General features: G+C 38.2%; 1 protein-coding gene across 3 annotated transcripts in view; it reads left to right on the forward strand.

The window, feature by feature from the left end:
* The window catches only part of ANXA7 (annexin A7), a 30,874-nt gene that overhangs the window by 7,568 nt on the left and 6,167 nt on the right, over nucleotides 1–17,139 (forward strand). For 2 of the 3 annotated variants that reach the window (XM_059900689.1, XM_059900690.1), the window contains 5 exons: nucleotides 360–425; nucleotides 4,630–4,732; nucleotides 4,945–5,039; nucleotides 7,861–7,974; nucleotides 8,213–8,383. In XM_059900689.1, the coding sequence (XP_059756672.1) occupies nucleotides 360–425; nucleotides 4,630–4,732; nucleotides 4,945–5,039; nucleotides 7,861–7,974; nucleotides 8,213–8,383 (549 nt within the window). The remainder of the gene's footprint in view (nucleotides 1–359; nucleotides 426–4,629; nucleotides 4,733–4,944; nucleotides 5,040–7,860; nucleotides 7,975–8,212; nucleotides 8,384–17,139) is intronic. The other variant, XM_059900691.1, reaches the window with a different exon arrangement.

Genomic DNA, 17,139 nt, shown 5'->3' on the forward strand with positions numbered 1-17,139 from the left:
CTTTGCTGACATTAGCGGTTTCCATGAAGCAGAGGAGATGGTCTAAAACAGTCCACTTAAGACTTTAATCTTTGCTTCTGTTAGACTCCATGCTCTTTGGTCCACCTGCTTTTAAGTACTGTCCTGATGACTTCGATAAGACGAGCATACGTCCCTTCTCACAGGTGATGACACCCATACTCTTTTTCATAGTGATTCACTTGGACTCTTGGTGTTGGTTTTAGTTCTTTTTCCTCCTGCCTTGCTGGCAGTATAACTATGAACTCAGGTGACTGGGTGATTGATATTTCTGCCAGTGTTTTATGAAGTATGGTTTTGTTTTCCATTTTTACCTTTATAACTTTCCACTCTTCTTTCAGATCAATACAGAATCCTTACCTTCCTATCCTGTTTTCTCTCCTGTTTCTTTGGATTATAGCAGTGAAGTGAGTAAGGTTTTTTAATGTTCACTAATCACTAGATCTCCTATATGCCTTCATTTGTTTCTAATTTCTCCTGTATTTGTCTCTCACTACTTCCTTGAGGGCTCATTGTATCTGTTTTTATCTTTATGTCCCTGTAGTGCTTGGCAGGGCTTTAAATACAGTAGCCAATTAATGTCTGTTAAATTGATTTTTCAGGAGTCTCAGAAGGTCTCCCATATATCAAATCTTTGCCCTGTCTCAATATAGCTCCTTATTTTAATATTAAGTTTTATTCTTTAATTGACTTGTTAATTCTTTTATATCCTATGCAAGTTACTAGGAACATAAGCAGTTTTATGTTTACCTTATCTTCATTTTCTCATTTCATACTGTCTATTCATAAAGATCTAGCATTTTTAAGCTTTTTTTAGGCTGGGATTGGTAAGGGGTTACAGAATTGGAAGAAAAACAACTTAGCCATTTTCTGGCTTCCTTTCCAGATTTGAGGAATTTTTGAGCTCCAGAGAGATCAAGAAACTTGTCCAAGGCCACACAGCTAGTGAAAGTCAAAGCTGAGACTAGATACTAGCTCTTCTGCCTCTCAGACCAGTGGTCTCTCTGGTATACAGTGCTACTTTGCTGATACAGTAAATGATATTCCTCCAAAGCCCATAGTAAATTGCTTTCAATCCTTTTTTAAAAAAATTGTTGATTATTAATCATATTATAAATCTGTAGTTATTCTAATCATTTGTTATGAGAATTGTTAGTTTAGTTTAAGCATGCATCTGCTTTTAAAGACATCGTTTTATGACTGAATATAAAAGATTTTTTAAACATAAAAACACTAAAAGTAAAACACACATACACATGCAGCTTATCTTGCATAACAATTACCACCCTAAATTGAAACCAGGAAGTTACAGAGCAGTAGATTTTGGGAGATGGAAAGTGGAATAGATGGAAGTGGAATAGACTACCTTGTGAGGGGTGAGCTCCCTGTCACTGAAAATCCCCTGATAGAAGTTGGTGTGTGTGTGTGTGTGTGTGTATAGGAAGATGTAAAGAAAGTTTTTGTCTTGGTTGGGCAGTTGGGCCAGGTGACCTCTCCTGAATGATCCAATTCTAATTCTATGGCAGTTTTTCAGCAGGAAGGTTGGAATGAAATGGATGTCAAAGGGTGGCACTTTTGGTGGCAGATAGTATGGGCTTTGCTGTGCTGAGAAATCCTCTGTAGTTAGGGTTTTGACCTCAAGAATATGGACCCTGATTTCTTTGAGTTCAGTATAATGCCTGCAGAATGATAGTATTCTTGATGAAGATTCACTTCAAACTTAGACTTTCAACAAAGCATAAAACAAAACCATTTTTCCCTCCAGATGAAAAATGGAATAAGTCTTTTGGTGGTTGTTGTTTGTTTTTAGAAACAAGAGGATGACAGAAAATGATAGTCGTCAAACAGTACATGATATGGGTTAGTTTCTCTTACTGTCCAGTTCAGTGTATTATAAACAGAGGCTTCTGCCCTGCTTAGGATTTTAGTGACAGTGGTTACATCAAAGAAAACTTTCATCAGTGCTTGATACATTAAGCCTCATGTAAAGGCAATATGTTGAAAAAAATTTTCTGCTTGAATATTTGCTACAAGTAGAATAATTTTAGTTTTTCCTTAAAACCAATATACAAATATTTCTTGTTAGTTCTCTGCTTACATTCCTGGCTTAGAAACTAGTGAAGGATGATTGTTAGGGCTTATTGGTAGAAGAAAATGTTGGTGTGAGAGTAGAGATGAGTGGGAGGAATAAAAATGTTTGTCGAAGGGTCTGGTCTCCTTCTCCCCAATCACTTTGCCCCTACAGGTGTTGGCATATTGCTGTTGCTATATTCAATGGGTATAACTCGAAATACTGTTTCAGTTGCCTAGAAAGCAACTGAATCATTTTGTGTTTTGAAATGATTTTGATTGCATCTTTAAATGATATTTTAGAGATACTTGGTTAAATAAAATGTATTATTAAAATTAAATTTTAAAAAATGTGATGGGGGGACTTCCCTGGTGGTGCAGTGGTTAAGAATCCACCTGCCAATGCAGGGAACACGGGTTTGAGCCCTGGTCCGGGAGGATCCCACATGCCACGGAGCAACCAAGCCTGTGCGCCGCCTACTGAACCTGCGCTCTAGAGCCCGTGAGCCACTATTACTGAGCCCACGTGCCACAACTGCTGAAGCCCACGCACCTAGAGCCCATGCTCCATAACAATAGAAGTCACCGCAGTGAGAAGCCCGCACACCGCAACGAAGAGTAGCCCCCGCTCGCCGCAACTAGAGAAAGCCCGTGTGCAGCAACAAAGACCCAACACAGCCTAAAAATAAATTAATTTTTTTAAAAATGTGAAGGGATATCATCTTGCTGCATCCCATCTCTCTTAAACCCTGATTCAAATATTTTAAGAAAACTAATGAATTGTTTCATAGCTTTGTATTTAAATTTTTTTAAACTTAATTTTGTAATAATTTCAGACATAAAAAAGTTATAAAAATTGTATACAGAATTCCTGTATACATACCATTTACTCAGATTCTTACATAAACACAGTACAGGAAATAACAGTTTTATAATACTATTACCCAACCTTTAGACTTCATCAGTTGTCCTAGTAATGTCCTTCTTATTCAGGATCAAATCCAGGATGAAACATTGCATTTGTTGTCATGTCTTAAGTTTCCTTTAATATGAAATAATTCTTCAGTCTTTGTTGTTAATCACGTTGATACATTGGAAGAATACTACCAGTTATTTTGTAAAATAATCCTTAATTTGTGTTTGTCTGATAAGTCCCCCTGATTAAATCTAGGTTCTGCCATTTTGGCAGGAATACCACAGAAATGATGTCGTGTCCCTAGTGAATCATATCAGGAGGCACTAGTTGTTGATTTACCCCATTCCTGGTGATAATTGGTTTTGATCATTTGCTACAGATGATGTCTGCTAGGTTTTCTGCTGTAATGTTACAAAGTATGCAAATATCTTGGTTCTCATTATACTTTTACCCACTGATTTTAGCATCCATTGATGATTCTTGACTGAAACACTTCCTACTGTGGTCTTTGTCATATGGTGATTTTTAAATTTCTTTATAGATTTGTATTTAAAAACATACAGTCCTTGTTTTGCTTTCTGGTTTATTTCCTTATAAAATCGATGAAGAGTATTGTACCTCAGATGACAGAGTCTCTAGTCATTAATTTCATCTTCATGCTTTTCTTATTATAAAATGTTTTATTTTATGTCTAATAATCAGGGCCCATACAGGAAATGAAGAGCTATTACCAGAAGTATATTGCTTGTTTGAAATCTCATTGGGCAACTCTGGCTCTACCTCACTAAAGCCATTATTATATTCTTTAAATAAAACACTGCCACTCATCTCACACTACCCAGGGATCAATCTCTTTTTTTCCCTCTTATTCTACCAAGAAGGAAACCAAGGCGTAGAAAGATTGTGACTATCTCCACAAGCTTGACTATCTTGTTTTCTGAAAGTTTGGTGTCTGGCTGTCTTTTGGTGGGAGAAGGATAGTCTCTGTCTGTTCCAGAATGAGCCATGAAAATAAATATCCTTATCCTAAAACCTAAGTACTGGCCTCCTTGCCTAAGAGTGATGATCAGAGAAGTCTTTTTCCACCTCCCCCCCCATATATATATATATATATATTTATTTATTCATTCATTCATTCATTCATTCGCACCAGGTCTTAGTTGCAGAAGGCGGGCTCCTTAGTTTCAGCTCACTGGCTCCTTGGTTGTAGCACATGGGCTCCTTAGTTGCGGCAGGTGGGCTCCTTAGTTGCGGCATGCGAACTCTTAGTTGCGGCATGTGCATGGGATCTAGTTCCCTGATGAGAGATCGAACCCGGGCCCCCTGCATTGGGAGTGTGGAGTCTTATCCACTTCGCCACCAGGGAAGTCCCATAATCGGAGAAGTCTTAAGTTGTCTTCCTGTAAGCAGAGAAACCTGAGTTGGATTTTTTTTTAAGTTAGTATTTCTTTTATTAAAGACGTTGAACATTTTTTCATATTATTTTTCTTCCAGTTTTATTGAGACCCAATTGAAATATAACACTGTATTAGTTTTAGGTATACAACATGTTGATTTGGTATATGTATGTACTGTGAAATGATTACCACAATAACTGATTTGGATTTTATGCCTCTCGTTCTCAGCCTGCTTCGATGACTCAGGGAACTCAAGGAACAATCCAACCGGCTGCCAACTTTGATGCCATGAGAGATGCAGAAATTCTTCGTAAAGCAATGAAGGGTTTTGGTGAGGAAAATATATATTTGTCTTATTTACAATCAAATTCAAGTGATTGAATGTAAGGTAAAAATAAGCTTTATATCATAAACCAATGTGAGCCTGTGTGCACATCCCTCAATTTAATCTGGCACCAGGCACCTTGTAAGCATCTAAAAGATGTCCTCAAGGAGCACCCCACACAGACCTCATCCTTACTTAGACATGTATGATTCTTTCAGGTACAGACGAGCAGGCAATTGTAGACGTTGTGGCCAGTCGTTCCAATGATCAAAGGCAAAAAATTAAAGCAGCTTTTAAGACCATGTATGGCAAGGTATGTTTTGTTTTTTTTTTCAGGAGTGAGCATGAACAGTGGCCTTACGCCCTGCATTCTGTCAGGTTGGATACTGTCTTTTTATTAGTACTGGTGAGTACAAAGTAGAGACAACTAGATTTCAGAGACCCCAGGAGAGGTGTATTCAATATTTCTTTCTTTCTTTCTTTCTTTTTTCTTAAATAAATTTTTTTATTTATCTGTGGCTGCGCTGGGTCTTCGTTGCGGCACGTGGGCTTCTCATTGTGGTGGCTTCTCGTGTTGCAGAGCATGGGCTCTAGGTGCGCGGGCTTTAGTAGTTGTGGCTCGCGGGCTCTAGAGCGCAGGCTTGGTAGTTGTGGTGCACGGGCTTGGTTGCTCCATGGCATGTGGGATCCTCTCAGACCAGGGCTCGAACCTGTGTCCCCTGCATTGGCAGGCGGATTCTTAACCACTGCGCCACCAGGGAAGTCCCATCAATATTTATTTCTCTTAGAAGCCTTTCCAATTCTAGAGTAGTCCTTGATCTCACAGTCATACCTATTTACTATGTCTGGTAGGTGACACATGTTCAGTAAAGAGTAGATTATGACCACAATCCTGATCAGTAGCTTGGTTCTCAATCTTCTCCTTACAGTTGGATTCAAGGACTTCTTATGTAGCCCTTGCTTATTTTTGGTCCTTGGCATCATCTTTCACTCCTCTCCCTCCCTCTAAACATATCTTGTATTATGACTTTATAGAACTTCTTGCCATTCCCTGCACACATACTTCTGTTTGGTATATGTTGTTCTCTTGTCCTGGAACACCTTTGCCTTTTTTCCTGCATGGCAAACAAATTCTTCAGGATTTGTCTTGATTAAGCTACTTTGTGAAGTTTCTCTCATTGCTCTGGGCATAATTTGGCTGCTTCTTCCACTGTGGTCCCATAGCACTTTGTAAAACCTCTACTATAACTAATCTCACTGCCCACTCCCCAAAACTGTGAGCTCCCATCAGGCAAACCATGTCATATTCATCTTTGTATTTATAGTACCAAGTACAGGAACACTAGCAGATAGCCACTTAAATATTTGTTGAGTGGATGATCAGTGACTAAATCCAGCAAGATTCTGTGGCTGAAAGGTGTCATCGTTTCTTAAATATAAAGGGCAAGACTGGGTAGCATTGGTTTGCCATTTAGATAGGAATCCTAAAAATTTTCTGATATCCTCTGAATCCAGTTTACTTTTCTCAGAATGGAAGTAGAGGTCCACTGGCTGGTCTCACCTCATCTTTTCTACCCTCCCTGCCCAACCCCAAATCCACTTCCTTAGTCTTAAGGCTGATTAAGTGACACAAACTCTAGTTTCTCTTAGCGTTCAACATCAGACTCACTTTTCTCACAAAAGTACTTTCCATATTATGAATTTCTTTAGTTCACATGTAGTCTGTGCTTTGTTGTCCTGAATTTTCTCATAAAGCACTTTTGAATTCAAACTAAATTCCCAGCCTGTTTTCCTTACCCACAGCCACCTTTTCTCTTGACTTCTTATTAATAAAAATACTATTCCTCTAGCCTGCCGTGGAGTCTTCTTTGATTCCACACTCTTCTTTGTCAATTAATCAGTGAATATTGTTTCAGTGCCTACTGTATGCCAGGCACTGCTTTGTCCTAGCAACTGGTTATTGACTGTGCCTTGTTGATCTAATCTGTAAAAGAGCTCTTTAAAAATGTGTCTTCTGTCTCCTTTTTTTCTTTCCACCACTCAAGTCCAAGCCTTTATTACTTCTTACCTAAATATTCCAGTAGCCTAAATTTCATTTATAGCCTCTGTCGTTATAATCCGTACTGCCTGTTGATACTGCCTGTTGTTGCTGTATCAATGCCATTTTCTTATGTAAAAGTTTCCAGCAACTCCTCCCAGCATGCAGAATCAAATCCACACTCTTTAGCTTGGTATTCAAGGTAATAATCCAAGCATATAGTTACAACTTTATTTTACTAATCTCTGAAAACATTACCCTCTAACAAAATTGGTTGTCTTGTTCCATTGAACAAGCTTTGCTCATTCTTGCCTCTATACTATTGATTCTCAATCTTAGCTGAGTATCATAATCTCTTTTCAAACTTAAAAACACGCACAGAATCTCTGAGTATTCATTCTTGACGTAAGTGTTTTTTGTTTGTTTTTTTTTTAGAAAAATTCTGCAGATGATTTTAATGCATATAGCCAAGGCTGGGAACCACTTTTCTGTTCCTTGTTTGTGTTCCTCCTCCTTGCCTGAAATACCTTTCTTCTTTCTCTTTGCCTGCTAATTTTTACATACTCTTCAAGATCTGGACTAAAAGTTTTCTCCGAGCTCTCTAGCCCACTTTAACTTTTCCTATTTCAGCTTATTTCTGTGCTACTTACTCATCTGGTGCTGGAGTACAGGCTGCTTTATATTAACTTTTTTTAAATGTTTATCTTATCTTTTCAAATAAGAACATGATGATGACAATTTCTACTTCCTCATAGAGTAAGAACAGTTTCTTCTACTAAGTAAATATCTGTTTATCATTTTGTTAATTTGAATTATTCTTTGTTTCCTATACCTCTTATTTTGTACCTAGTATAGTGGTGGAACTACAATAAATTTATTATTAAGTGTTTATTGATAGAATGAGTAAAATATATCTGCTTGAGTGTAATAAACTTAAAATAAATATTTATTTATTCCTTAATATATAATATTCAGAACAGCAATTGAGGCTTTCATATAGCAATTCAATTCCATTTTTTCATATTTTCCTTAAAAAATTTAAGCAAAACAAAATTTGGAGAGCACATATACTTAGTTTGTATTTGTAATTTAACAGGATTTAATCAGAGATCTTAAGTCAGAGTTAAGTGGAAATATGGAAGAACTGATCCTTGCCCTGTTCATGCCACCTACGTATTATGATGCCTGGAGTTTACAGAATGCAATGAAGGTACTATATGGCATTTACTTTGAGTATTTTATCCTATTTCAAATGTAAAGCCCCATAAATTATGGCAGTTCTGAATTTATAGTGACAGCTAAATCAATACATTATTTTATATCACCTGAATATATAGAGCTTTTCAGGTCTGGAGGCCAAAGAAATATTTGATGGAACAGTAAGATTTAACTACTTTCAGAAATTTGGTGTTTTGTTGTATAATTCTCCCTTTCTTCATTTCACATAGGGAGTAGGAACTCAGGAACGTGTATTGATTGAAATTTTATGCACAAGAACAAATCAGGAAATCCGAGAAATTGTCAGATGTTATCAATCAGAATTTGGACGAGACCTTGAGAAGGATATTAGGTCAGATACATCAGGGCATTTTGAACGTTTACTTGTATCCATGTGCCAGGTGAGTATAGCATGAAAGTTTGGGTGTTGGTGGAGGGAACGTTTTTTACTGCCTGTTGCCAGTGGCCATTCTTTATTCCTTTTAATATTTAGCCCCCTTGGAATCTTGACATCTTTAAGAGGGGACAACGCAGAATCCACTGTACAGGTTTCTTTGTAGTCACTACTGAAATTTATTTCTGCAAATCTGGCCTTTGTAAGGAATCAGAAATTAACCTCTTTAAGGTTGTATGAAATCAGAAATCAGCTTGAGGCTCTGTGTCTTAGAATGGCGATCTGTACTAGATCTGTAGTTAGAATCTGTACTTTTGAGCTTAGCATTGTACTGTCAGTTAAGTCGAACCATCAACTGAAGGTATGTAGGTCCGCCATGCAAGTGCTACAAGAGTGAGGACTGTGAGGAGAGCCAGAAATGCAGAAAATGTTTCAGCGTTCACAGTAATATTGTGCTTAGTACCCTCCTTGTTCTGATTCCCCAAATGTGCTGGAAAAGTGGCAGAAAATTCTCCAAATAGGGTATTTGGAATGATACTACAAATACACTTAGAATGAGATAATCAGGGTATATTTGAAAGAGATGATGCAAAAGACTAGCACACTGATTCAGTATCAGGAGTTGTTGGCTATCCTGCTAGTGCACAAGGTTGGACAGTCTTGAAGATTCTAAAAGTAGAGGAGAGGCTCTTCACAGCAAAGGGAGGTAGTTGCAAAAAAGACAGTGTGCCGAAGTGCGTGGGTATGGAAATAAGAAAAGAAAGCAAATGGGTGGGAGGACATTGAATTTACCCACAACAGAGTAACAGAGCAGGGGAGTAGGTTAACATGAAAAGAAAATCAGGACCAGAGAGTTAATGCTAAAAAATGATTAAGACTTTAATGAGGTGCTGAATATTTCTTTATGCAGGGTTCAAGGCCCAGCCATCTTTCAAAGTAAAGGACCCTATTCCAGGGAGTGGCTTCCTAGGAAAATGGGACTGTATTGTGTGCTTGAATCCAAAGACAATCATCTGGGGAGTTGTTCCTGAGGTCCTTTGCCTGTGCTGTATTCAGTAGCCCATTTAGAATATGCTTCTACACATTCCTTGTGCCCAGTGCTCTTCAGAAGACAGTTTCTCACCTTCAAGGAACACCTCTCCATTTTGTTGCTCAGACAGACACTGAGACTCTAGAGGGCAGCCTTTCCTTTGTTTGGGTTTGTGTTTCTATTGATATTTTTGAGAGAAACCAACTACCCATCTAAGCTTTACTCTTGTTCAGGCCCAGAGCTTCCTCCCTCCCTCTCTTCTTCCCAGTGAAGAGTTTGGTCTATAAATTGGTACAGGCTAGCAGTACTTGAGTTATTTATAACTTCTTCTAAAAAGCTCACATGTCATTTTCATGTATACATTCATAATAAATACTTGTATATTAAGATTACGCTTGGATGAACGAAAGGACGTTCATGAAACCTCCATATTATATACTCCCTCCTTTGACTTAAATTCCTTGAGGGGAGGGGCCTTGTCTTTCTTGTGTCCCCACCACTTAACACATCCTGTTGGTTCTGTTCCTCTGGAGAACCCTGACTAATACAGCCTGGTACAAAGCAAGTGCTCCATACCTTACAGTTATATGGATGAATACAAAGTGGAACTTAGTATAATGCATATTGATCTTAAATCCCAGCTAAGCAGACTCATAATTTCTTCATTTGAGTGGTAGTTTATATCTCCTATTAGAGGAGGTCCTCAGCGTGGCTCAGTAGTCGCTTCATCATGAGAAATCTAAAGTTACTTCAGACCCTGGAGTTCAGGGATATCCAGCCTCCAGGAAACCTCAGTGCTTATCTCTCCGAACTGAACAGGGGACAGTGCTTATTGGCTCAGAACATGAACCAATAGAAGTAGACCCTATCACAAGAGAAGTGAAAAATGAAATTCCTTTGGTGGCAGAAGGCTTTCTCCCGGAGGATAGAAGTGGCTGCATTATTAGTGTTCAGGACTTGCTGGATCACGAGTCTGTGTGTGTGGCCACAGCCTCTGGAGGTGTCATACTTTGCAGTCTCAACACACACCATTCTGTTTCTCCCTGGCCCAATTACCACCCTTCAAACCACCTCCTCAGAGAAGCATTCTTGGACTCTCCTGGGCCATTTGTCATTCCCTGCTCTGAGCCCGCACTTAATTCCCAGAGACCTCAGTTATTGCCCTAATCCCACTGTGGAGGCATCTTTTATCTCCTTAATGGGAGGAATGGAGTGGCCATAGTCACTTCCAGTCCTTGTGGTTTCTATCATGCCTAGTCTCTTAATACCTGTTAATAAATGTTTATTGAATAAAAACAAAAACAAAACCAAAAACCCCAAAACTTCTAAACCAAGGACCAAACCCTGAAGAGTAACTTTTTTAAGAATGCCTTTCTCTTGGTGTACCAAGAGAAAGCTTTTTAAAGTGAATGTTAATAAAATTTTCCACACTTTCAAAAATAAAACGTGTGTGTGATTTTTTATGGAAACCATTTCTGATTTAATTTAGCTCTCAAAGCCCTGAAAACCTCTCATTTTAATATAACCGCATTAAACCATGGTCATATGTTATAAAATCCAAAGTTGGCAGTGTAATAAAGTACTAGTTACACTAGTATAGTTTCTTTGGAAATGAAAGATAAGCGTGACAAACTTTATGCATTAATTTTTAGTAAATTGTCCCTTTAAATCCAAAAGTGACTAGATTGGAAAAACTTTTTTTTTTTTTTACCATTTTATTTTACTTTTTTTTTTTTTTAAACATCTTTATTGAAGTATAATTGCCTTACAATAGTGTGTTAGCTTCTGCTTTATAACAAAGTGAATCAGTTATACATATACAATATGTTCCCATTTCTCTTCCCTCTTGCATCTCCCTCCCTCCCACCCTCCCCATCCCACCCCTCTAGGTGGTCACAAAGCACCGAGCTGATCTCCCTGTGCTATGCGGCTACTTCCCACTAGCTATCTATTTTACATTTGGTAGTGTATATATGTCCATGACACTCTCTTATCCTGTCACATCTCACCCCACCCCCTCCCCATATCCTCAAGTCCATTCTCTAGTAGGTCTGTGTCTTTATTCCCGTCTTGCCACTAGGTTCTTCACGGCCTTTTTTTTTTTTTTTTTTCCTTAGATTCCGTATATATGTGTTAGCATACTGTATTTGTTTTTCTCTTTCTGACTTACTTCACTCTGTATGACAGACTCTAACTCCATCCACCTCATTACAAATACCTCCATTTCATTTCTTTTTATGGCTGAGTAATATTCCATTGTATATATGTGCCACATCTTCTTTATCCATTCATCTGTCGATGGACATTTAGGTTGCTTCCAGGTCCTGGCTATTGTAAATAGAGCTGCAATGAACATTGTGGTACATGACACTTTTTGACCTATGGTTTTCTCAGGGTATATGCCCAGTAGTGGAATTGCTGGGTCGTATGGTAGTTCTATTTGTAGTTTTTTAAGGAACCTCCATACTGTTCTCCATAGTGGCTGTATCAATTTACATTCCCACCAACAGTGCAAGAGTGTTCCCTTTACTCCACACCCTCTCCAGCATTTATTGTTTCTAGATTTTTTGATGATGGCCATTCTGACCGGTGTGAGATGATATCTCATTGTAGTTTTGATTTGCATTTCTCTAATGATTAATGATGTTGAGCATTCTTTCATGTGTCTGTAGGCCATCTGTATATCTTCTTTGGAGAAATGTCTATTTAGGTCTTCTGCCCATTTTTGGATTGGGTTGTTCGTTTTTTTGTTATTGAGCTGCATGAGCTGCTTGTAAATCTTGGAGATTAATCCTTTGTCAGTTGCTTCATTTGCAAATATTTTCTCCCATTCTAAGGGTTGTCTTTTGGTCTTGTTTATGGTTTCCTTTGCTGTGCAAAAGCTTTTAAGTTTCATTAGGTCCCATTTGTTTATTTGTGTTCTTATTTCCATTTCTCTGGGAGCTGGGTCAAAAAGAATCTTGCTGTGATGTATGTCATAGAGTGTTCTGCCTATGTTTTCCTCTAAGAGTTTGATAGTGTCTGGCCTTACATTTAGGTCTTTAATCCATTTGGAGTTTATTTTTGTGCATGGTGTCAGGGAGTGTTCTAATTTCATACTTTTACATGTACCTGTCCAATTTTCCCAGCACCACTTATTGAAGAGGCTGTCTTTTCTCCACTGTATATGCTTGCCTCCTTTATCAAAGATAAGGTGACCATATGTGTGTGGGTTTATCTCTGGGCTTTCTATCCTGTTCCATTGATCTATATTTCTGTTTTTGTGCCAGTACCAAACTGTCTTGATTACTGAAGCTTTGTAATATAGTCTGAAGTCAGGGAGCCTGATTCCCCCAGCTCCATTTTTCGTTCTCAAGATTGCTTTGGCTATTCGGGGTCTTTTGTGTTTCCATACAAATTGTGAAATTTTTTGTTCTAGTTCTGTGAAAAATGCCAGTGGTAGTTTGATAGGGATTGCATTGAATCTGTAGATTGCTTTGGGTAGTAGAGTCATTTTCACAATGTTGATTCTTCCAATCCAGGAACATGGTATATCTCTCCATCTATTTGTATCATCTTTAATTTCTTTCATCAGTGTCTTATAATTTTCTGCATACAGGTCTTTTGTCTCCTTAGGTAGGTTTATTCCTAGATATCTTATTCTTTTTGTTGCAATGGTAAACGGGAGTGTTTTCTTAATTTCACTTTCAGATTTTTCGTCATTAGTGTATAGAAATGCAAGCGATTTCTGTGCATTAATTTTGTATCCTGCTACTTTACCAAATTCATTGATTAGCTCTAGGAGTTTTCTGGTAGCCTCTTTAGGATTCTCTATGTATAGTATCATGTCATCTGCAAATAGTGACAGCTTTACTTCTTCTTTTCCGATTTGGATTCCTTTTATTTCTTTCTCTTCTCTGATTGCTGTGGCTAACACTTCCAAAACTATGTTGAATAATAGTGGTGAGAATGGGCAACCTTGTCTTGTTCCTGATCTTAGTGGAAATGGTTTCAGTTTTTCACCATTGAGGACAATGTTGGCTGTGGGTTTGTCATATATGGCCTTTATTATGTTGAGGAAAGTTCCCTCTATGCCTACTTTCTGCAGGGCTTTTATCATAAATGGGTGTTGAATTTTGTCGAAAGCTTTCTCTGCATCTATTGAGATGATCATATGGTTTTTCTCCTTCAATTTGTTAATATGGTGTATCACATTGATTGATTTGCGTATATTGAAGAATCCTTGCATTCCTGGGATAAACCCCACTTGATCATGGTGTATGATCCTTTTAATGTGCTGTTGGATTCTGTTTGCGAGTATTTTGTTGAGGATTTTTGCATCTATGTTCATCAGTGATATTGGCCTGTAGTTTTCTTTCTTTGTGACATCTTTGTCTGGTTTTGGTATCAGGGTGATGGTGGCCTCGTAGAATGAGTTTGGGAGTGTTCCTCCCTCTGCAATATTTTGGAAGAGTTTGAGAAGGATAGGTGTTAGCTCTTCTCTAAATGTTTGATAGAATTCACCTGTGAAGCCATCTGGTCCTGGGCTTTTGTTTGTTGGAAGGTTTTTAATCACAGTTTCAATTTCAGTGCTTGTGATTGGTCTGTTCATATTTTCTAGTTCTTCCTGGTTCAGTCTCGGCAGTTTGTGCATTTCTAAGAATCTGTCCATTTCTTCCAGGTTGTCCATTTTATTGGCATAGAGTTGCTTGTAGTAATCTCTCATGATCTTTTGTATTTCTGCAGTGTCAGTGGTTATTTCTCCTTTTTCATTTCTAATTCTATTGATCTGAGTCTTCTCCCTTTTTCTCTTGATGAGTCTGGCTAATGGTTTATCAATTTTGTTTATCTTCTCAAAGAACCAGCTTTTAGTTTCATTGATTTTTGCTATTGTTTCCTTCATTTCTTTTTCATTTATTTCTGACCTGATCTTTATAATTTCTTTCCTTCTGCTGGCTTTGGGGTTTTTTTGTTCTTCTTTCTCTAATTGCTTTAGGTGCAAGGTTAGGTTGTTTATTCGAGATGTTTCCTGTTTCTTGAGGTAGGCTTGTATTGCTATAAACTTCCCTCTTAGCACTGCTTTTGCTGCGTCCCATAGGTTTTGGGTCGTCGTATCTCCATTGTCATTTATTTCTAGGTATTTTTTGATTTCCCCTTTGATTTCTTCAGTAATCACTTCATTATTAAGTAATGTATTGTGTAGCCTCCATGTGTTTGTATACTTTACAGATCTTTTCCTGTAATTGATATCTAGTCTCATAGCGTTGTGGTCGGAAAAGATACTTGATACGATTTCAATTTTCTTAAATTTACCAAGGTTTGATTTGTGACCCAAGATATGATCTATCCTGGAGAATGTTCCATGAGCACTTGAGAAAAATGTGTATTCTGTTGTTTTTGGGTGGAATGTCCTATAAATATCAATTAAGTCCATCTTGTTTAATGTATCATTTAAAGCTTGTGTTTCCTTATTTATTTTCATTTTGGATGATCTGTCCATTGGTGAAAGTGGGGTGTTAAAGTCCCCTACTATGATTGTGTTGCTGTCGATTTCCCCTTTTATGGCTGTTAGTACTTGCCTTATGTATTGAGGTGCTCCTATGTTGGGTGCATAAATATTTACAATTGTTATACCTTCCTCTTGGATCGATCCCTTGATCATTATATAGTGTCCTTCTTTGTCTCTTGTAATAGTCTTTATTTTAAAGTCTATTTTGTCTGATATGAGAATTGCTACTCCAGCTTTCTTCTGATTTCCATTTGCATGGAATATCTTTTTCCATCCGCTCACTTTCAGTCTGTATGTGTCTCTAGGTCTGAAGTGGGTCTCTTGTAGACAGCATATATATGGGTCTTGTTTTTGTATCCATTCAGCCAGCCTGTGTCTTTTGGTGGGAGCATTTAATCCATTTACATTCAAGGTAATTATCGATATGTATGTTCCTATTCCCATTTTCTTAAATGTTTTGGGTTTGTTATTGTAGGTGTTTTCCTCCTCTTGTGTTTCTTGCCTAGAGAAGTTCCTTTAGCATTTGTTGTAAAGCTGGTTTGGTAGTGCTGAACTCTCTCAGCTTTTGCTTGTCTGTAAAGGTTTTAATTTCTCCATCACATTTGAATGAGATCCTTGCTGGGTAGAGTAATCTTGGTTGTAGGTTCTTCTCCTTCATCACTTTAAGTATATCCTGCCACTCCCTTCTGGCTTGCAGAGTTTCTGCTGAAAGATCAGATGTTAACCTTATGGGGATTCCCTTGTGTGTTATTTGTTTTTTTTCCCTTGCTGCCTTTAATATGTTTTCCTTATATTTAATTTTTGACAGTTTGATTAATATGTGTCTTGGCGTGTTTCTCCTTGGGTTTATCCTGTATGGGACTCTCTGTGCTTCCAGGACTTGATTAACTATTTCCTTTCCCATATTAGGGAAGTTTTCAACTATAATCTCTTCAAATATTTTCTCAGTCCCTTTCTTTTTCTCTTCTTCTTCTGGGACCCCTATAATTCGAATGTTGGTGCGTTTAATGCTGTCCCAGAGGTCTCTGAGACTGTCCTCAGTTCTTTTCATTCTTTTTTCTTTATCCTGCTCTGCAGTAGTTATTTCCACCATTTTATCTTCCAGGTCACTTATCCTTTCTTCTGCCTCAGTTATTCTGCTATTGATCCCATCTAGAGTATTTTTAATTTCATTTATTGTGTTTTTCATCATTGCTTGATTCCTCTTTAGTTCTTCTACGTCCTTGTTAAATGCTTCTTGCATTTTGTCTATTCTATTTCCAAGATTTTGGATCATCCTTACTATCATTATTCTGAATTCTTTTTCAGGTAGACTACCTATTTCCTCTTCATTTGTTAAGTCTAGTGTGTTTTGACCCTGCTCCTTTATCTGCTGTGTGTTTTTCTGTCGTCTCATTTTGCTTATCTTACTGTGTTTGGGGTCTCCTTATCACAGGTTGCAGGTTTGTAGTTCCCGTTGTTTTTGGTATCTGTCCCCAGTGGCTAAGGTTGGTTCAGTGGGTTGTGTAGGCTTCCTGGTGGAGGGAACTAGTGCCTGAGCTCTGGTGGATGAGGCTGGATCTTGTCTTTCTGGTGGGCACGTCCACGTCTGGTGGTGTATTTTGGGGTGTCTGTGGCCTTATTATGATTTTAGGCAGCCTCTCTGCTAATGGATGAGGCTGTGTTCCTGTCTTGCTAGTTGTTTGGCATAGGGTGTTCAGCACTGTAGCTTGCTGGTCATTGAGTGATGCTGGGTCTTGATGTTGAGATGGAGATCTCTGAGAGATTTTTGCCGTTTGGTATTACGTGGAGCTGGGAGGTCTCTTGTGGACCAGTGTCCTGAAGTTGGCTCTCCCACCTCCGAGGTACGGCCCTGATGCCTGGCTGAAGCACCAAGAGCCTTTCGTCCACACGGCTCAGAGTAAGAGGGAGAAAAAATAGAAAGAAAGAAAGGAAGGAAGGAAGGAAGGAGGAAGGAAGGAAGGAAGGAAGGAAAGAAAGAAAGAAAGGAAAGAAAGAAAGAAGCTATAATATAGTGAAGTAAAATAAAGCTATTGTAAAGCAAAGCTATACAGACAAAATCTCCCCCAGAAGCATATACATATACACTCACAAAAAAAAAAAAGGAAAAGGGGAAAAATTAATATATCCTGCTCCCAAAGTCCACCTCCTGAATTTGGGATGATTCGTTGTCTATTCAGGTATTCAACAGATGCAGGCACATCAAGTTGTTTGTGGAGTTTTAATCCGCTTCTTCTGAGGCTGC

This window comes from Balaenoptera ricei, chromosome 16 (assembly GCF_028023285.1).
Source record: "Balaenoptera ricei isolate mBalRic1 chromosome 16, mBalRic1.hap2, whole genome shotgun sequence".
NCBI lineage: Eukaryota > Metazoa > Chordata > Mammalia > Artiodactyla > Balaenopteridae > Balaenoptera > Balaenoptera ricei.